Raw genomic sequence first — 22,159 nt, 5'->3', positions numbered from 1 at the left:
ACTCCCTGAACTCCTGCAGGACATCGTCACTCTTCCTGCCTATGTCTTTAGTTCCCTATGTGTACTACGACCACTGGCTGTTCACCCTCCCCCTTCAGAATGCCCCCTGTCTGTTCAGAGACATCCTGGACCCTGGCACCAGGGAGGCAACACACCATCCTGGAGTCTCACGTCCAAGAAGCGCCTATCTGTACCCCTAACTATAGAGTCCCCATAACTATCGCTCTAGTGCTCTTTGTCCCACCCTGCTTAACAACGGAGCCAGCCGTGGTGCCACTGCTCTGGCTGCTGTTGGTTTTCCCTGATAGACTATTCCCCCCCCCCCCCCAACAGTATCCAAAACGCCTGCCCCTTCTGGTGGTCACCCATCTATCTGCCTGCACCTTGGGTGTCACCACATCACTAAAACTCCTGTCTATGACGCTTTCCGCCACCTTTATGCTCCTAAGTGCATCCAACTGCTGCTCCAACCTATCCATGCGGTCTGTGAGGGGCTGCCATTGGGTGCACTTCCTGCAGATGGGGTCGTCCGACACGCTGGAAGCGTCACAGATCTCCCACATCTCACAAGTGCAGACGTTTCTATCACCAATTAAATTAAGAAAATTTATTAAACTCTTGACTTCACTTATCGCTGCAGATACAAAACAAAAAGGCAAAAAGTACCTCCTCCCACTCTGCACCAAATTACCAACATTCAATCCCACTCCGGCTGCTTCACTCAGGATAATTCCTTCTTGAAATCACACAACGTTTTAGCCTCAACTACTTTCTGTGGTCGTGAATTCCAGAGATTCACCGCTCTCTGGGTGAAGAGATTTCTCCCCATCTCAGTCCTAAAAGGTTTTCCCCTTATCCTCAAACTATGACCCCCGAGTTCTGGATCCCCCACCATCGGGAACATTCTTTCTGAATCTACCCGGTCTAATCCTGTTTTATAGGTTTCTGTGAGATCCCCTCTCACTCTTCTGAACTTCATAAATATAATCCAAACCGACTTCGTCTCTCCTCATATGACAGCCCTGCCATCCCAGGAATCAGCCTGGTAAACCTTCGCTGCACTCCCTCCATAGAACAAAGAACAATACAGCACAGGAACAGGCCCTTCGGCCCTCCAAGCCTGTACCGGTCATGATCCCAATCTTTGCCAAATCCCTCAGCACTTCCTTGTGCCGTATCCCTCTATACCCATCCTATCCATGTGTTTGTCAAGATGCCTTTTGAATGGCGTTAATGTATCTGCTTCCACAACCTCCCCTGGCCACGCGTTCCAGGCACTCACCACCCTCTGCGTAAAAAAACCTGCCTCGCACATCTCCTCTAAACTTTGCCCCAGGGACCTTAAACCTCTGCCCCCTGGTGACTGACCCCTCCACCCTGGGAAAGAGTGCCTGCCCATCCACTCTATCCATGCCCCTCATAATCTTGTAGACCTCTATCAGGTCACCCCTCAACCTCCGTCTTTCTAATGAAATGAAATGAAAATCGCTTATTGTCACAAGTAGGCTTCAAATGAGGTTACTGTGAAAAGCCCCTAGTCGCCACATTCCGGCGCCTGTTCGGGGAAACAGTCAGAATCCATTCAGCCTCTCTGTATAGCTAACACCTCCAGAACAGGCAACATCCTGGTAAACCTCCTTTGCACTTTCTCCAAAGCCTCCTCATCCTTCTGGTATTATGGTGACCAGAATTGTGCGCAATATTCCAAGTGCAGCCTTACCAAGGTTCTATACAACTGCAGCAGGACTTGCCAGTTTTTATACTCGATGCCCCATCCAATGAAGGCAAGCATTCCGTATGCTTTCTTGACTACCTTGTCCACTTGTGTTGCCACCTTCAAAGATCTGTAGACCTGCACGCCCTGATCTCTGATTTTAGCAAGAACACATTTCCTCAGATACAGGTGTGGCTTCATCAATGCCCCATACAATTTCAGTGAAACATCCCCAATTCTATACTCAAATCCTCCGTTAATACCTCCTCCCTCTCAATGCTACATCATTCATGGAAATAACAATGCTCCTCCCTGATTTCTATACCTTCATCATCTTTCTCCTTAGTGAACACAGATACAAAGTACTCAATTAAAACCTCACCTATATCTTCTGGTTCCACACAGCCACATCGGTCCCTAATGGGCCCTGTTCTTGCCCTGGTCAGCCTCCTGTCCTTAATATACTTATAAAACACTGTTGGATTTTCCTTTATTTTACCTGCCAGGGCTTTTTCATGCCCCCTCTTCGCTCTCCTAATTTATTTTTTTCTATAAATTTAAAGTGCCCAATTTTTTCTTTTTCCAATTAAGGGGCAATTTAGCATGGCCAATCCACCTACCCTGCACATCTTTGGGTTGTGGGGGCGAGACCCACGCAGACACAGGGAGAATGTGCAAACTCCACATGGACTGTGACCTGAGGCCGAGTTCGAACCCAGGTCCTCGGCGCCGTGAGGCAGCAGTGCTAACCACTGCACCACTGTGTCGCCCTCCTATATTCTTTCTTAAGTAACCCCCTGCATTCTCTATATTCATGATGTGGAGATGCCGGCAGTGGACTGGGGTGAGCACTGTAAGAAGTCTTTACAACACCAGGTAGGATTTCGCAAGCCCAGGCCAGATGGTGGAGGATGTAATGTGACATGAATCCAAGGTTCCGGTTGAGGCCATACTCATGTGTGCGGAACTTGGCTATAAGTTTCTGCTCGGCGATTCTGCGTTGTCGTGCGTCCTGAAGGCCGCCTTGGAGAACGCTTACCCGGAGATCAGAGGCTGAATGCCCTTGACTGCTGAAGTGTTCCCCGACTGGAAGGGAACATTCCTGCCTGGTGATTATCGCGCGATGTCCGTTCATTCGTTGTTGCAGCGTCTGCATGGTCTCGCCAACGTACCACGCTTCGGGACATCCTTTCCTGCAGCGTATGAGGTAGACAGCGTTGGCCGAGTCGCACGAGTATGTACCGCGTACCTGGTGGGTGGTGTTCTCATGTGTAATGGTGGTATCCATGTCGATGATCTGGCACATCTTGCAGAGATTGCCATGGCAGGGTTGTGTGGTGTCGTGGTCACTGTTCTGAAGGCTGGGTAGTTTGCTGCAAACAATGGTTTGTTTGAGGTTGCGCGGTTGTTTGAAGGCAAGTAGCGGGGTCTTGCGAAATCCTACCAACTGTCCTGGCTTGAGACAATTCACACCTCTTTCACCTGGGGTTACCCCATATCTCTGGATCTGTAAAGACTTAATTGCCTGCAAATGCTCGCATTCAAAGCATTGTCTTGCATCTTTGACTTTGTCTTCCTATATGTTTCTGGAACCTACCTCTTCATTCACCTGAGGAAGGAGCAGCGCTCCGAAAGCTAGAGTTTGAAACAAACCTGTTGGACTTTAACCTGGTGTTGTAAGACTTCTTACAGTGCTCCCTATATTCATCCAGGGTTTCTGCTGTTTTGAGCCTTCGGTATCTGCCATAGAACATAGAACGTAGAACATTACAGCGCAGTACAGGCCCTTCGGCCCTCGATGTTGCGCCAACCTGTGAAACCACTCCAAAGCCCATCTACACTATTCCCTTATCGTCCATATGTCTATCCAATGACCATTTGAATGCCCTTAGTGTTGGCGAGTCCACTACTGTTGCAGGCAGGGCATTCCACGCCCTTACTACTCTCTGAGTAAAGAACCTACCTCTGACATCTCTCTTGTATCTATCTCCCCTCAATTTAAAGCGTTGTCCCCTCGTGCTAGATATCACCATCCGAGGAAAAAGGCTCTCACTGTCCACCCTATCCAATCCTCTGATCATCTTGTATGCCTCAATTAAGTCACCTCTTAACCTTCTTCTCTCTAATGAAAACAGCCTCAAGTCCCTCAGCCTTTCCTCATAAGATCGTCCCTCCATACCAGGCAACATTCTGGTAAATCTCCTCTGCACCCTTTCCAATGCTTCCACATCCTTCCTATAATACGGCGACCAGGATTGCACGCAATACTCCAAATGCGGCCGCACCAGAGTTTTGTACAGCTGCAACATGACCTCATGGCTCCTAAACTCAATCCCTCTACCAATAAAAGCTAACACACCGTACGCCTTCTTAACAACCCTCTGAACCTGGGTGGCAACTTTCAGGGATCTATGTACATGGACACCGAGATCTCTCTGCTCATCCACACTGCCAAGAATCTTACCATTAGCCCAGTACTCCGTCTTCCTGTTATTCCTTCCAAAATGAATCACCTCACGCCTTTCTGCATTAAACTCCATTTGCCACCTCTCAGCCCAGCGCTGCAGCTTATCTATGTCCCTCTGTAACTTGTAACATCCTTCTGCACTGTCCATAACTCCACCGACTTTAGTGTCATCTGCAAATTTACTCACCCATCCTTCTACGCCCGCCTCCAGGTCATTTATAAAAATGACAAACCGCAGTGGCCCCAAAACAGATCCTTGTGGTACACCACTAGTAACTGGACTCCAATCTGAACATTTCCCACCAACCACCACTCTTTGTCTTCTTCCAGCTAGCCAATTTCTGATCCAAACTGCTAAATCACCCTGAATCCCATGCCTCCGTATTTTCTGCAGTAGCCTACCGTGGGGAACCTTACCAAACGCTTTACTGAAATCCATATACACCACATCAGCCGCTTTACCCTCATCCACCTGTTTGGTCACCTTCTCAAAAGACTCAATAAGGTTTGTGAGGCACTACCTACCCTTCACAAAACCGTGTTGACTATCTCTAATCAAATTATTCCTTTCCAGATGATTATACATCCTGTCTCTTAAAGAACAAAGAACAAAGAAATGTACAGCACAGGAACAGGCCCTTCGGCCCTCCAAGCCCGTGCCGACCATACTGCCCGACTAAACTACAATCTTCTACACTTCCTGGGTCCGTATCCTTCTATTCCCATCCTATTCATATATTTGTCAAGATGCCCCTTAAATGTCCCTATCGTCCCTGCCTCCACTACCTCCTCCGGTAGTGAGTTCCAGGCACCCACTACCCTCTGCGTAAAAAACTTGCCTCGTACATCTACTCTAAACTTTGCCCCTCTCACCTTAAACCTATGCTCCCTAGTAATTGACCCCTCTACCCTGGGGAAAAGCCTCTGACTATCCACTCTGTCTATGCCCCTCATAATTTTGTATACCTCTATCAGGTCGCCCCTCAACCTCCTTCGTTCCAGTGAGAACAAACCGAGTTTATTCAATCGCTCCTCATAGCTTATGCCCTCCATACCAGGCAACATTCTGGTAAATCTCTTCTGCACCCTCTCTAAAGCCTCCACATCCTTCTGGTAGTGTGGCGACCAGAATTGAACACTATACTCCCAAGTGTGGCCTAACTAAGGTTCTATACAGCTGCAACATGACTTGCCAATTCTTATACTCAATGCCCCGGCCAATGAAGGCAAGCATGCCGTATGCCTTCTTGACTACCTTCTCCACCTGTGTAGCCCCTTTCAGTGATCTGTGGACCTGTACTCCTAGATCTCTTTGACTTTCAATACTCTTGAGGGTTCTACCATTCACTGTATATTCCCTACCTGCATTAGCCCTTCCAAAATGCATTACCTCACATTTGTCCAGGTTAAACTCCATCTGCCATCTCTCCGCCCAAGTCTCCAGACAATCTAAATCCTGCTGTATCCTCAGACAGTCCTCATCGCTATCCGCAATTCCACCAACCTTTGTGTCGTCTGCAAACTTACTAATCAGACCAGTTACATTTTCCTCCAAATCATTTATATATACTACAAAGAGCAAAGGTCCCAGCACTGATCCCTGTGGAACACCACTGGTCACAGCCCTCCAATTAGAAAAGCATCCCTCCATTGCTACCCTCTGCCTTCTATGGCCTAGCCAGTTCTGTATCCACCTTGCCAGTTCACCCCTGATCCCGTGTGACTTCACCTTTTGTACTAGTCTACCATGAGGGACCTTGTCAAAGGCCTTACTGAAGTCCATATAGACAACATCTACTGCCCTACCTGCATCAATCATCTTAGTGACCTCCTCGAAAAACTCTATCAAGTTAGTGAGACACGACCTCCCCTTCACAAAACCGTGCTGCCTCTCACTAATACGTCCATTTGCTTCCAAATGGGAGTAGATCCTGTCTCGAAGAATTCTCTCCAGTAATTTCCCTACCACTGAAGTAAGGCTCACCGGCCTGTAGTTCCCGGGATTATCCCTGCCACCCTTCTTAAACAGACGAACAACATTGGCTATTCTCCAGTCCTCCGGGACATCCCCTGAAGACAGCGAGGATCCAAAGATTTCTGTCAAGGCCTCAGCAATTTCCTCTCCAGCCTCCTTCAGTATTCTGGGGTAGATCCCATCCGGCCCTGGGGACTTATCTACCTTAATATTTTTTAAGACACCCAACACCTCGTCTTTTTGGATCACAATGTGACCCAGGCTATCTACACCCCCTTCTCCAGACTCAACATCTACCAATTCCTTCTCTTTGGTGAATACTGATGCAAAGTATTCATTTAGTACCTCGCCCATTTCCTCTGGCTCCACACATAGATGCCCTTGCCTATCCTTCAGTGGGCCAACCCTTTCCCTGGCTACCCTCTTGCTTTTTATGTAAGTGTAAAAAGCCTTGGGATTTTCCTTAACCCTATTTGCCAATGACTTTTCATGACCCCTTCTAGCCCTCCTGACTCCTTGCTTAAGTTCCTTCCTACTTTCCTTATATGCCACACAGGCTTCGTCTGTTCCCAGCCTTTTAGCCCTGACAAATGCCTCCTTTTTCTTTTTGACGAGGCCTACAATATCACTCGTCATCCAAGGTTCCCGAAAATTGCCGTATTTATCTTTCTTCCTCACAGGAACATGCCTGTCCTGTATTCCTTTCAACTGACACTTGAAAGCCTCCCACATGTCAGATGTTGATTTGCCCTCAAACATCCGCCCCCAATCTATGTTCTTCAGTTCCCGCCTAATATTGTTATAATTAGTCTTCCCCCAATTTAGCACATTCATCCTCGGACCACTCTTATCCTTGTCCACCAGTACTTTAAAACTTACTGAATTGTGGTCACTGTTACCGAAATGCTCCCCTACTGAAACATCTACCACCTGGCCGGGCTCATTCCCCAATACCAGGTCCAGTACCGCCCCTTCCCTAGTTGGACTGTTTACATATTGTTTTAAGAAGCCCTCCTGGATGCTCCTTACAAACTCTGCCCCGTCTAAGCCCCTGGCACTAAGTGAGTCCCAGTCAATATTGGGGAAGTTGAAGTCTCCCATCACCACAACCCTGTTGTTTTTACTCTTTTCCAAAATCTGTCTACCTATCTGCTCCTCTATCTCCCGCTGGCTGTTGGGAGGCCTGTAGTATACCCCCAACATTGTGACTGCACCCTTCTTATTCCTGATCTCTACCCATATAGCCTCACTGCCCTCTGAGGTGTCCTCTCGCTGTATAGCTGTGATACTCTCCTGAACAAGTAGCGCAACTCCGCCTCCCCTTTTACATCCCCCTCTATCCCGCCTGAAACATCTAAATCCTGGAACGTTTAGCTGCCAATCCTGCCCTTCCCTCAACCAGGTCTCTGTAATGGCAACAACATCATAGTTCCAAGTAGTAATCCAAGCTCTAAGTTCATCTGCCTTACCCGTAATGCTCCTTGCATTAAAACATATGCACTTCAGGCCACCAGACCCGCTGTGTTCAGCAACTTCTCCCCGTCTGCTCTGCCTCAGAGCCACACTGTCCCTATTCCCTAGTTCTCCCTCAATGCTCTCACCTTCTGACCTATTGCTCCCGTGCCCACCCCCCTGCCATACTAGTTTAAACCCTCCCGTGTGACACGAGCAAATCTCGCGGCCAGGATATTTATGCCTCTCCGGTTTAGATGCAACCCGTCCATCTTATACAGGTCACACCTGCGCCGGAAGAGCTCCCAGTGGTCCAGATAACAGAAACCCTCCCTCCTACACCAGCTGTTTAGCCACGTGTTTGTCTGCTCTATCTTCCTATTTCTAGCCTCACTGGCACGTGGCACAGGGAGTAATCCCGAGATTACAACCCTCGAGGTCCTGTCTTTTAACTTTCTGCCTAGCTCCCTGAACTCCTGCTGCAGGACCTCATGCCCCTTCCTGCCTATGTCGTTAGTACCAATATGTACAACGACCTCTGCCTGTTTGCCCTCCCCCTTGAGGATTCCCTCTACCCGTTCGGAGACATCCTGGACCCTGGCACCAGGGAGGCAACATACCATCCTGGAGTCTCTTTCACGTCCACAGAAGCGCCTATCTGTGCCCCTGACTATAGAGTCCCCTATTACTATTGCTCTTCTGCACTTTGACCCTCCCTTCTGAACATCAGAGCCAGCCGTGGTGCCACTGCTCTGGCTGCTGCTGTTTTCCCCTGATAGGCTATCCCCCCCGACAGTATCCAAAGGGGTATACCTGTTCGAGAGGGGGACAACCACAGGGGATTCCTGCACTGATTGCCTGCCCTTTCTGGTGGTCACCCATTTCTCTGCCTGCACCTTGGGTGTGACCACATTTATATAACTGCGATCTATGACGCTTTCTGCCACCTGCATGCTCCTAAGTGCATCCAATTGCTGCTCCAACCGAACCATGCGGTCTGTGAGGAGCTCCAGTTGGGTGCACTTTCTGCAGATGAAGCCATCCGGGACACTGGAAGCCTCCCGGACCTGCCACATCTCACAGTCAGAGCACAGCACCCCTCTAACTGACATTGCGTCAATTAATTAAAATTAAAATTTGTCTTTTTTTTTTAAATACTTTTTTTTTTTTTTAAATTACAAAGTTACTGTCAACTATCTGTTTCCTAACACTAGATTTCTAATAGAAATGCGATAGCTAACTATAATATTCTCCGATCTCTGGCTTAGATATCCTCTAAATTATAATTAAGTTATTATGTTTAATTAGTTCCCAAATACTCAAAAAAATTTAGGTTAGAATCCCAACCAGCCACTCAGGTCACAGCTTTTCTGTGATGTCACTTCAGTTTCCCCCCGACACACACAATTTGAAAAAAAGGTATAAAAGTAATAATCACTTGCTTACCTTCTGAGATGTTCTCAGGTTCTCTCGCTGACAGAGACTGCTCCTCCACCTCCAATCCTTGACCTGCACAATGCTAATAATATAATAATATAATATGGCACTTACCTTACACCAATGGGTCTTATTATTAGGTTAGAGGAGGAGGGTGGGTGGGAGACACTACACGTGTAGTGTCTCGGGTTTCCTCTCCACCAGAATTTATTGGTTGGGGGGGGGGGGGGGGGGGGGAAACTTGCCAGAGGTCGAACTTCCGGTTCCCGCCGAAATCCAAAGGGCTGCTCCTGTAAAGGTAAGTGGTTTTAAACTCACTACTCACCTCCAAGAAGGCCCCTGCGCACCGCTGCCGCCGAAATCCAAAGGGCTGCTCCTGTAAAGGTAAGTGGTTTTAAAGTCGCTACTCACCTCCCAGAAGGCCCCTGCGCACCGCTGCCGCCGAAATCCAAAGGGCTGCTCCTGTAAAGGTAAGTGGTTTTAAACTCACTACTCACCCCCAAGAAGGCCCCTGCGCACCGCTGCCGCCGAAATCCAAAGGGCTGCTCCTGTAAAGGTAAGTGGTTTTAAAGTCGCTACTCACCTCCCAGAAGGCCCCTGCGCACCGCTGCCGCCGAAATCCAAAGGGCTGCTCCTGTAAAGGGAAGGTTTTTAAATACACTACTCACCTCCCAGAAGGCCCCTGCGCACCGCTGCCGCCGAAATCCAAAGGGCTGCTCCTGTAAAGGTAAGTGGTTTTAAACTCACTACTCACCTCCAAGAAGGCCCCTGCGCACCGCTGCCGCCGAAATCCAAACCTTTCCAAGATTTTGCCCACTACAGAAGTAAGGCTCACTGGTCTACAGCTATCTGGGTTGTCTCTACTCCCCTTCTTGAACAAGGGACAACATTTGCTATCCTCCAGTCTTCTGGCACTATTCCTGTAGACAAAGATGACTTAAAGATCAAAGCCAAAGGCTCATGAATCTCCTCCCTAGCTTCCCAGAGAATTCTAGGATAAATCCCATCCGGCCCAGGGGACTTATCTATTTTCACACTTTCCAGAATTGCTAACACCTCCTCCTTATGAACCTCAAGCCCTTCTAGTCTAGTAGCCTGTATCTCAGTATTCTCCTCGACAGCATTGTCTTTTTCCTGTGTGAATACTGACAAAAAATATTCATTTAGCTCCTCTCCTATCTCCTCAGACTCCAAGCACAACTTCCCACTACTGTCCTTGACTGGCCCTACTCCTACCCTAGTCATTCATTTATTCCTGACATATCTATAGAAAGCTTTAGGGTTATCCTTGATCCTACCTGCCAAAGACTTCTCATGTCCCCTCCTGGCTCTTCTTAGCTCTCTCTTTAGGTCCTTCCTAGCTAACTTGTAACTCTCGAGCACCCTAACTGAACCTTCATGTCTCATCTTTACATAAGCCTCCTTCTTCCTCTTAACAAGTGTTTCGACTGCTTTAGTAAACCACAGTTTCCTTGCTCGACCACTTCCTCCCTACCTGACATAAGCCTCCCTTTTTTTCCTTGCCCAACCCAGGTATCCCTGGACATCCAGCGTTCTCTCACTTACTGCTCCCACCCTTCACTATCACAGGAACATGCTGGCCCTGTACTCTCTCTCTTTCCTTATTGAATGAATCCCACTGCTCTGACAAGTAGGCGCTGCCAGTTAATTTTGGACAGACCCTGTCTTATTTTATTAAAATTGGCCCTCCCCCAATTAAGAAACTTAGTTTCTGGTCTAATTTTGTCCCTATCCATAACTTCTACTGAGTTATGGTCACTGTTTCCAAAATGCTCCCCACTGAAACTTCATCCATTTGCCCGGCATCATTCCCTAAAACTATATCCAGCACCACCCCCTTCCTTGTCGGACTTTTTACGTATTGGCATAAAAAGCTCTCTTTTTAAGAATTCCACCCCTCTAAGCCTTTCACACTTTGCCTATCCCAGTTAGTATTGGGAATCTGAAATGCCTGACTATTATTACTCGAGTTTTCTTACACTTCTGAGATTTGCCTACATATCTGCCCTTCTGTCTCTCCTTGACTGTTTGGGGGATCTATAGTACGCTCCCAGCAATGTCATTGCCCCCTTTTTGTCACTAAGTTCTGTCCATATCGCTTCATTTGAGGAACCTACGATGGTATCCCTGAGTACTGCTGTGATCTACTTATTCAATAATTCCTCCTCTTTTGCCCCCCCCTCTATCACATCTGAAATTTCTACATCCTTGGGACATTCAGCGGCCAGTCTTACTCTTTGACCATGTTTCTGCCATTGCAATAATGTCATAATTCCATGTGCTGATCAACGCTGAGTTCATCAGCCATACCCATCAGCCTCCTTACATTGAAATAAATGCAGTTTAGCCTCCCAGCCCTCACTGTGTCTTATCATACCCCGGTCTGCTCTGCCCAACTGGACCTGCCTGGTTTATCTATATTTGACTACATCGTCTCACCCCCTTTACTGTTATTTTAGATTACATTCCTCTTCCAAATTAGTTTAAACTCTGTCCAGTAACATGAACAAACCTCCCTGCTGGGATATTTGTCCGCCTCCGATTCAGGTGCAACCCACCCCGCTTAGACAGGCCCATCTGCCCCAGAAGCGATCCCAATGATCCAAGTATCTAGAACCCTCCCTGCACCACCCCTGCAGCCACACTTTTATCTGACCTGTCCTCCTATTTCTATACTCACTGACCCTTGGCACAGGAAGTAATCCCGATATCACAACATTAGTGGTCCTGTTTTTTAACTCCCTAAATTCACATTGCAGGACCTCATGCCCCAGTCAGTCCCTATGTCATTTGTACCAACGTGTACTGTGACCTCAGGCTGATCCCTTTCAGACCCATCCCTTTCAGAATTCCCTGTAGCCGCTCCGTGGCATCCATGACCTTGGCACCAGGGGGGGCATCATACCATTCTGGAGTCGTGCTCGTGGCCACAGAACCACCTGTCCGTTCTCCACACTATTGAATTCCCCCACCACTGTAGTTCGCTTTGTCTGCCCTGCTATCCAGCACAGCCAATTGTGGTGCCACAGACCTGGCTGCTGCTTTCCCCTGAGAGGCCACCCCCCAGCTGTAGCAAAGTGGTATATCTGCTCTTATGGGGAATGGCCACAGGAGATTCCTGCACTGCCTGCCTAGCCTCTTGCTCTGTCTGGTGGGCGTTCATGCCTTTCCTGCCTGTGGATCTGAGCCCACGGTGTGACCACCTGTCTATATGTGTTATCCACAACACTCTCCGCCTCACGGATGCCCCAGAAGAATCCCCAGCTGCCGCTCCAGCTCCGAAACGTGGCCTTCCAGGAGCTGCAGCTGGAGACACTTCCTGCACACATTCTGGTCCCGGGCACTGGAAATGTTCTTGGTCTCCCACATGGAGCAAGAGGAGCAGGCCACGGCTTGGAGCTCTGCTGTCATGTCTTACCCCTTTAAATTAATCCCACAATATCAAATAATAACTATCGGCTGATTGTCTCTATTGGCCTTTAGGTAAGGAAATCTGTTCTTACCCAGTCTGCGCCTCCATGTGACTCCAGTCCCACACCAACATGCTGGATTATGAACTATCCTTTGAAAACTGACTCACTTGTAAACGCAGAGAATGCTAGTCTGCAGGGAGAGAAAACTGAGTTAATGATTTGAGTCAGTATGATTTAATCGGAACTAAAAGACAATTTTTTTTGAAAATGTTTTTTACACTGTGCAATAAACAAAGGTATGTGCATCGGTACAAAATACAAGACCTTCCCATGGTATCGACCCGAGGTGTGTGGGGGGGAGGTGTGTGTGGGGGGGGAGGTGTGTGTGGGGGGGGAGGTGTGTGTGGGGGGGGAGGTGTGTGTGGGGGGGAGGTGTGTGTGGGGGGGAGGTGTGTGTGGGGGGGAGGTGTGTGTGGGGGGGAGGTGTGTGTGGGGGGGGAGGTGTGTGTGGGGGGAGGTGTGTGTGGGGGGGAGGTGTGTGTGGGGGGGAGGTGTGTGTGGGGGGGAGGTGTGTGTGGGGGGGAGGTGTGTGTGGGGGGGGAGGTGTGTGTGGGGGAGGTGTGTGGGGGGGGAGGTGTGTGGGGGGGGAGAGGTGTGGGGGGGGGAGAGGTGTGGGAGGGGGAGGTGTGTGGTGGGGGAGGTGTGTGGTGGGGGGAGGTGTGTGGTGGGGAGGTGTGTGGTGGGGGAGGTGTGTGGGGGGAGAGGTGTGTGGGGGGGAGAGGTGTGTGGGGGGGGAGAGGTGTGTGGGGGGGAGAGGTGTGTGGGGGGGGCAGAGGTGTGTGGGGGGGGAGAGGTGTGTGGGGGGGGAGAGGTGTGTGGGGGGGGAGAGGTGTGTGGGGGGGGGAAGAGGTGGGGGGGGAGAGGTGTGTGGGGGGGGAGAGAGGTGTGTGGGGGGGGAAGAGGTGTGTGGGGGGGGAGAGAGGTGTGGGGGAGGGGAGGTGTGTGGGGGGGAGAGGTGTGTGGGGGGGGAGAGAGGTGTGTGGGGGGGGGGGGAAGAGGTGGGGGGGGGAAGAGGTGTGTGGGGGGGAGAGGTGTTTGTGGGGGGGGAGAGGTGTGTGTGGGGGGGGAGAGGTGTGTGGGGGGGGGGGAAGAGGTGGGGGGGGGAAGAGGTGTGTGGGGGGGGAGAGGTGTTTGTGGGGGGGGAGAGGTGTGTGTGGGGGGGAGAGGTGTGTGTGGGGGGGGAGAGGTGTGTGTGGGGGGGGAGAGGTGTGTGGGGGGGGAGAGAGGTGTGTGGGGGGGAAGAGGTGTGTGGGGGGGAGAGAGGTGTGGGGGAGGGGAGGTGTGTGGGGGGGAGAGGTGTGTGGGGGGAGAGAGGTGTGTGGGGGGGGGAAGAGGTGGGGGGGGGGAAGAGGTGGGGGGGGGGAGAGGTGTGTGTGGGGGGGGAGAGGTGTGTGGGGGGGAGAGGTGTGTGTGTGGGGGGGAGGTGTGTGTGGGGGGGGAGGTGTGTGTGGGGGGGGAGGTGTGTGGGGGGGGAGGTGTGTGGGGGGGGGAGAGGTGTGGGGGGGGGAGAGGTGTGGGAGGGGGAGGTGTGTGGTGGGGGAGGTGTGTGGTGGGGGGAGGTGTGTGGTGGGGGAGGTGTGTGGGGGGGAGAGGTGTGTGGGGGGGAGAGGTGTGTGGGGGGGGAGAGGTGTGTGGGGGGGGAGAGGTGTGTGGGGGGGGAGAGGTGTGTGGGGGGGGAGAGGTGTGTGGGGGGGGAGAGGTGTGTGGGGGGGAGAGGTGTGTGGGGGGGGAAGAGGTGGGGGGGGAGAGGTGTGTGGGGGGGAGAGAGGTGTGTGGGGGGGGAAGAGGTGTGTGGGGGGGGAGAGAGGTGTGGGGGAGGGGAGGTGGTGGGGGGGGAGAGGTGTGTGGGGGGGGGAGAGGTGTGTGGGGGGGGGGGAAGAGGTGGGGGGGGGAAGAGGTGTGTGGGGGGGGAGAGGTGTTTGTGGGGGGGGAGAGGTGTGTGTGGGGGGGGAGAGGTGTGTGTGGGGGGGGGAGAGGTGTGTGGGGGGGGAGAGAGGTGTGTGGGGGGGGAAGAGGTGTGTGGGGGGGAGAGAGGTGTGGGGGAGGGGAGGTGTGTGGGGGGGAGAGGTGTGTGGGGGGAGAGAGGTGTGTGGGGGGGGGAAGAGGTGGGGGGGGGGAAGAGGTGGGGGGGGGAGAGGTGTGTGTGGGGGGGAGAGGTGTGTGGGGGGGAGAGAGGTGTGTGGGGGGGGGGGAAGAGGTGGGGGGGGGAAGAGGTGGGGGGGGGGAGAGGTGTGTGTGGGGGGGGAGAGGTGTGTGTGGGGGGGGAGAGGTGTGGTGGGGGGGGGAGAGAGGTGTGTGGGGGGGGGGAAGAGGTGGGGGGGGGGGAAGAGGTGGGGGGGGGGGAGAGGTGTGTGTGGGGGGGAGAGGTGTGTGTGGGGGGGAGAGGTGTGTGTGGGGGGGGAGAGAGGTGTGTGTGGGGGGGGGGAGAGAGGTGTGTGGGGGGGGGGGAGAGGTGTGTGTGGGGGGGGAGAGAGGTGTGTGGGGGGGGAGAGGTGTGTGGGGGGGGGAGAGGTGTGTGGGGGAGGGGAGGTGTGTGGGGGGGGGAAGAGGTGTGTGGGGGGGAGAGGTGTGTGTGTGGGGGGGGGGGGTGTGTGTGTGGGGGGGAGAGGTGTGTGTGTGGGGGGAGAGGTGTGTGTGTGGGGGGGAGGGTGTGTGTGTGGGGGGGAGAGGTGTGTGTGGGGGGGGAGAGGTGTGTGTGGGGGGGGGGAGGTGTGTGTGGGGGGGGGGGGGTGGTGTGGGGGGGGGGAGGGTGGTGTGGGGGGGGGAGAGGTGTGTGTGGGGGGGGAGGGTGTGTGTGGGGGGGGGAGAGGTGTGTGCGGGGGGGGGAGAGGTGTGTGCGGGGGGGGGAGAGGTGTGTGCGGGGGGGGGAGAGGTGTGTGCGGTGGGGGGAGAGGTGTGCGGGGCGGGAGAGGTGTGCGGGGGGGAGGGAGGTGTGTGTGGGGGAGGGGAGGTATGTTGAGGTGTGGGGAGGGGCGGGGTGTGTGGGAAGGGGTGGGGCGCAAGCAGGGCGGGGTGGGGCACAGGCAGGGTGTGTGGGGCACAGGCAGGGTGGGGTGGGGTGGGGCTGCTTCACTGTGACTCACACCGGCTCCAAATGTCAGACATTTAATTCACTTTGGCAGCATGTCCCGGAGTGGTCTGAACTCCCTGGTCGCTGAACTTCCCATCCAACCACATATGAGTGAGGGAAGGAACAATTAACGTAAACCCGAGCTTGTGTTTCAGAGCGAGTGATCGTAATTTCAAGTAGCATCTCAAATATCCTGCCCACTTCCCAGATATACTTACGTTGCCAAATGTGGCAGTTGTTTGTGCAGAGTGTGATCCCATCAGTGGGACTGAGGTGTAAGTCTTGTTCGGCTGTGTTTGGTGGTTGGGTTGAGTGAGGGAGGGATGTTGATCAGGCCCTGGGGTGACATCTCTCTGCTGCGGGATCTTTAACATTTTGCCTGAAGAACTTTAAAATTTATTTTGTATGTTTTCCAACAGATCTGAACAATGACAGACGGGATCATGGGAAAGGCGGCCACAATGGAAATTGCCATAAACAGTAACGGTGACACGGCCGGTTTACCAGAGGACGATAGCTTAGAGCAGGTAATGTTACCTCCCAACAGGGAATTCATGTAAACTGGACTCTGGGGATTGTGTATCGGGGAGAACAGAGGTCGCAATGTATTTCTCTCACTGTCACAAAGCATTCTCCATACCAGCTACTCCCAACAGGCAGTTGACTCTAATGCTCAGCAGATGGTCACTGATATCCTTCCTACACGTGGAGGCATGACAAAGGAGGGAGGAGAAAACAGAATTACATCAGCAATAAGGTCAGCACCTAACATTTGTTAGGATACCAAACAAGAACTTCAAACACTTTTATTAAACTGTGAGGATAGGATACCTCACTGCACAGGTGATTCCACTGACCAATGTTTATTTTAAATACAGGATGAAACACATTAACATCACAGAAAATAGCTTACAATTAATAGTAAAACATTTCTGAACAACAAAAGGAAATACTTTCTCTGTCCCCAATTAAGCAAAGCCCATCACAGGTGAAAAGCCGCTTGTATATAAAGTTAGCAAACGCAGGATATTTGTGCTCTTCTGCACAGAGATTTCTTAGAAAAGACCTTGAAGAAAGAGAGAAACTCTTTCAGACACCCAACTGCAAGTCTCGCTGTCTTTTCCAGACGACTGCTTAACCTGACAACCTTTGGCAAAAGCCTTTGTGCAGCATGGTAGCACAGTGGTTAGCACTGTTGCTTCACAGTTCCAGGAACCCGGGTTCGATTCCCGCTTGGGTCACTGTCTGCATGGAGTCTGCACGTTCTCCCCGTGTCTGCGTGGGTTTCCTCCGGGTGCTCCGGTTTCCTCCCACAAGTCCCGAAGGACGTGCTGTTAGGTGAATTGGACATTCTGAACTTGTGTACCCGAACAAGCGCCAGAATGTGGCGACTGGGGGCTTTTCACAGTAACTTCATTGCAGTGTTAATGTAAGTCTACTTGTGACAATAAAGATTATTATTGTAAGTATGGCAAGTTTCTGGAAACTTCGATAAGGAGGGATCTTGTGAGCCTAGTCAAAAAGATAAAGGAAGCATTCGTAAGGTCTAGAAGACTGAGAACAGACAAAGTCCTTGAAGAATATAAAGAAAGTAGGAAGGACCTTCAGCAAGGAGCTAGGAGGGCTAAAAGGGGGCATGAGATGTCATACCGTAAATGGCAGAACCCTTAAGGGTATTGACAGTCAGAGAGATCTCGGTGTACAGGTGCACAGGTCACTGAAAGGGGCAACACAGGTGGAGAAAGTAGTCAAGAAGGCATACGGCATGCTTGCCTTCATCGGACGGGGCATTGAGTATAAAAATTAGCAAGTCATGTTGCAGCTGTATACAACCTGAGTTAGGTCACATTTGGAATATTACGTACAATTCTGGTCGCCAAACTACCAGAAGGATTTCTTTGCTTTGGAGAGGTCTGTGGAGAGGTCTATCCAACCTCTCCTAGCTATGAGGAGAGGTTGGATAAACTCGGATTGTTTTCACTGGAACGAAGGAGGTTGAGGGGCGACCTGATAGAGGTCTACAAAATTATGAGGGGCATAGACAGAGTGGATAGTGAGAGGCTTTTTCCCAGGGTAGAGGGGTCAATTACCAGGGGGCATAGGTTTCAGGTGCGAGGTGCAAAGTTTAAAGGAGATGTGCGAGGGAAGTTTTTTTACACGGTGGGGGGGGGGTAGTGGGTGCCTGGAACTCGCTGCCGGAGGAGGGAGTGGAAGCAGGTACGATAGTTTAAGAGGCATCTTGACAAATACATGAATAGGATGGAAATAGAGGGATACGGAGCCCGGAAGTGGAGAAGGTTTTAGTTCAGGCAGGCTTGCTGATTGGCGCAGGCTAGGAAGGCCGTTGTGCTGTATTCTTTGTGCTGACCGCCTCTCCGCAGAACTGATTGCTTTTTGCTATCTCTGAGGGCCGGGGATTGCGAGGCAAAAGCCGTGTTTTTTTTTAATACTCTGTGTTTGTTATTGAGTCATAAAAGCCTAATTAATGCAGGCATCTAAACAAACCCACAGTCTTGCAAGGAACTAAAACTTAACGACATACCTTGTACCCTACACCCAAATACAAATATAAATGAATTAAAACAATATGTATTTCTTAACAGTTTCGAGCGTACAAAATAGGTTCAGAAGTAGGCCACTTAGTCCCTCGAGCCTGCCTCGCCATTTGATTGCTGATCTGTTTTGTGATTCAAGTTCTACATTCCCATTTACCCCCGATAACCTTTGATTGTCTTGCCTAACAGGTAACTTCTTGTTACGGGGTTTTCAAACTCGCGACCCGTGGGTGTCAGGAGGGTCGCAGAGCGATCGGTTGTGGCATTCCCAATTGCGGAAAGAAGTCCATGACGGCCGCGACCGGCTTTTAATATTGTTGGCCATGGGCAGCCCCTGATTGGTTGCGCCGTTTGAAACTGCATGCTGGTCACCGTGCACGTGGCGGAGTGGGGGCAGAGGCTGACGAGTGTCCATGTGGGCACGCGATGCAAACAGTTGTGGCCCCCGCTTGGAGCTCCGCGCTGGTGCTCTGCGCGCTACTCGGCTCGTCCCCACCACCGATCGGCAGTATGTTGCAGGGGGATGGGAACCGATGCAGGAAGTTGGAAGGTAGTAAAACAGGGACAGAAACAAAAGGCAGTAAGGGGGAAAGTGTAAGGCAGAGAAACCATAGTCAAAAATCAAAAAGGGCGACAGTACAAGGTACAGTGACTGAGGGGAGCTCAGTGAATAGGCCCAGTAATATTAAAAGGAATAAAACGGGAAGGAAAAACATTACTGGTAAGCGACGGGGCAGGTTGTTACATGAAGATATGGGTTCAACGACAAGGAAAATTAGGAGAAAAGTTAAGAGGAAATGTAACTTAGGAGAGGTTACTGATCGAGGTGTTAAGATTCAAAACAGGTAAAAAAGCCAACATAAGTGTACTTTACCTGAATGCTCGGAGTATTCGGAATAAGGTAAATGAGTTGATGGCGCAAATCATCGTGAATGACTATGACTATGATTTAGTGGCCATTACTGAAACATGGTTAAAGGATGGTCACGACTGGGAGTTAAATATCCGAGGGTATCAAAGTATTCGGAAGGATAGAGTGGATGGTAAGGGAGGTGGTGTAACTCTGTTATTGAAGGATGACATCCGGGCAATAGTAAGGGATGACATCGGTGCTATGGAGGATAAGTTTGAATCAATTTGGGTGGAAATTAGGGATAGTAAGGCGAAAAAGTCACTGATGGGAGTCGTCTATAGGCCACCAAATAGTAACATTATGGTGGGGCAGGCAATAAACAAAGAAATAACGGATGCATGTAGAAATGGTACAGCAGTTATGGGGGATTTTAATCTACATGTCGATTGGTTTAACCAGGTCGGTCAAGGCAGCCTTGAGGAGGAGTTTATAGAATGTATCCGCGATAGTTTCCTGGAACAGTATGTAATGGAACCTACGAGGGAACAAGCGGTCCTAGATCTGGTCCTGTGTAATGAGACAGGATTGATTCTGATCGTTAGGGATCCTCTCGGAAGCAGCGATCACAATATGGTGGAATTTAAAATACAGGTGGAGGGTGAGAAGGTAAAATCAAACACTAGTGTTTTGTGCTTAAACAAAGGAGATTACAATGGGATGAGAGAAGAACTAGCTCAGGTAGACTGGGAGCAAAGACTTTATGGTGGAACAGTTGAGGAACAGTGGAGAACCTTCCAAGCAATTTTTCACAGTGCTCAGCAAAGGTTTATACCAACAAAAAGGAAAGACGGTAGAAAGAGGGAAAATCGACTGTGGATATCTAAGGAAATAAGGGAGAGTATCAAATTGAAGGAAAAAGCATACAAAGTGGCAAAGATTAGTGGGAGACTAGAGGATTGGGAAATCTTTAGGGGGCAACAGAAAGCTACTAAAAAAGCTAAAAAGAAGAGTAAGATAGATTACGAGAGTAAACTTGCTCAGAATATAAAAACAGATAGTAAATGTTTCTACAAATATATAAAACAAAAAAGAGTGGCTAAGGTAAATATTGGTCCTTTAGAGGATGAAATGAATGAAAATGAAATGAAAATTGCTTATTGTCACAAGTAGACTTCAATGAAGTTACTGTGAAAAGCCCCTAGTCGCCACATTCCGGCGCCTGTTCGGGGAGGCTGAGAAGGGAGATTTAATAATGGGAGATGAGGAAATGGCTGAGGAACTGAACAGGTTTTTTGGGTCGGTCTTCACAGTGAAAGACACAAATAACATGCCAGTGACTGATAGAAATGAGACTATGACAGGTGAGGACCTTGAGAGGATTGTTATCACTCAGGAGGTAGTGATGGGCAAGCTAATGGGGCTAAAGGTAGACAAGTCTCCTGGCCCTGATGGAATGCATCCCAGAGTGCTAAAAGAGATGACTAGGGAAATTGCAAATGCACTAGTGATAATTTACCAAAATTCACTAGACTCTGGGGTGGTCCCGGCGGATTGGAAATTAGCAAACGTGACACCACTGTTTAAAAAAGGAGGTAGGCAGAAAGCGGGTAATTATAGGCCAGTGAGCTTAACTTCGGTAGTAGGGAAGATGCTAGAATCTATCATCAAGGAACAAATAGCGAGGCATCTGGATGGAAATTGTCCCATTGGGCAGACGCAGCATGGGCTCATAAAGGGCAGGTCGTGCCTATCTAATTTAGTGGAATTTTTTGAGGACATTACCAGTGCGATAGATAACAGGGAGCCAATGGATGTAGTATATCTGGATTTCCAGAAAGCCTTTGACAAGGTGCCACACAAAAGTCTGCTGCATAAGATAAAGATGCATGGCATTAAGGGTAAAGTAGTAGCATGGATAGAGGATTGGTTAATTAATAGAAAGCAAAGAGTGGGGATTAATGGGTGTTTCTCTGGTTGGCAATCAGTAGCTAGTGGTGTCCCTCAGGGATCAGTGTTGGGCCCACAATTGTTCACAATTTACATAGATGATTTGGAGTTGGGGACCAAGGGCAATGTGTCCAGGTTTGCAGACGACACTAAGATGAGTGGTAAAGCAAAAAGTGCAGAGGATACTGGAAGTCTGCAGAGGGATTTGGATAGGTTAAGTGAATGGGCTAGGGCCTGGCACAGGGGATACAATGTTGACAAATGTGAGGTTATCCATTTTGGTAGGAATAACAGCAAAAGGGATTATTATTTCAATGATAAAATATTAAAACATGCTGCTGTGCAGAGAGACCTGGGTGTGCTAGTGCATGAATCGCAAAACGTTGGTTTACAGGTGCAACAGGTGATTAAGAAGGCAAATGGAATTTTGTCCTTCATTGCTAGAGGGATGGAGTTTAAGACTAGGGAGGTTATGCTGCAATTGTATAAGGTGTTAGTGAGGCCACACCTGGATTATTGTATTCAGTTTTTGTCTCCTTACCTGAGAAAGGACGTACTGGCGCTGGAGGGTGTGCAGAGGAGATTCACTAGGTTAATCCCAGAGTTGAAGGGGTTGGATTACGAGGAGAGGTTGAGTAGACTGGGACTGTACTCGTTGGAATTTAGAAGGATGAGGGGGGATCTTATAGAAACATATAAGATTATGAAGGGAATAGATAGGATAGATGCGGGCAGGTTGTTTCCACTGGCGGGTGAAAGCAGAACTAGGGGGCATAGCCTCAAAATAAGGGGAAGTAGATTTAGGACTGAGTTTAGGAGGAACTTCTTCACCCAAAGGGTTGTGAATCTATGGAATTCCTTGCCCAGTGAAGCAGTAGAGGCTCCTTCATTAAATATTTTAAAGATAAAGATAGATAGTTTTTTGAAGAATAAAGGGATTAAGGGTTATGGTGTTCGGGCCGGAAAGTGGAGCTGAGTCCACAAAAGATCAGCCATGATCTCATTGAATGGTGGAGCAGGCTCGAGGGGCCAGATGGCCGACTACTGCTCCTAGTTCTTATGTGACCTGCGGCTCTGTGGTCAAACTGTTCAGCGGTAGCACAACGCCTGCTTGCCCTCCCACGGCGCGGAGTACTGCACGGGAAGTGGTGTGCAGTCTGGATGGGGTGGGTGCAGCTACTGGACAGTGAGAGGG

At 50.2% G+C, this 22,159-nt stretch overlaps 1 protein-coding gene across 1 annotated transcript in view; it reads left to right on the top strand.

Annotated features, from left to right (window-relative positions):
* LOC140391351 (arfaptin-2-like) overlaps positions 1–22,159 on the top strand; it is a 282,669-nt gene that overhangs the window by 146,590 nt on the left and 113,920 nt on the right. Inside the window, exon 2 of the mRNA XM_072475930.1 lies at positions 16,029–16,136. Within this exon, the coding sequence (XP_072332031.1) occupies positions 16,038–16,136 (99 nt within the window). The 5' untranslated portion in view covers positions 16,029–16,037. The remainder of the gene's footprint in view (positions 1–16,028; positions 16,137–22,159) is intronic.

This window comes from Scyliorhinus torazame, chromosome 15 (genome assembly GCF_047496885.1).
Source record: "Scyliorhinus torazame isolate Kashiwa2021f chromosome 15, sScyTor2.1, whole genome shotgun sequence".
In the NCBI taxonomy this organism is placed as follows: domain Eukaryota; kingdom Metazoa; phylum Chordata; class Chondrichthyes; order Carcharhiniformes; family Scyliorhinidae; genus Scyliorhinus; species Scyliorhinus torazame.
This window is presented reverse-complemented; position numbering and strand designations above follow the sequence as displayed.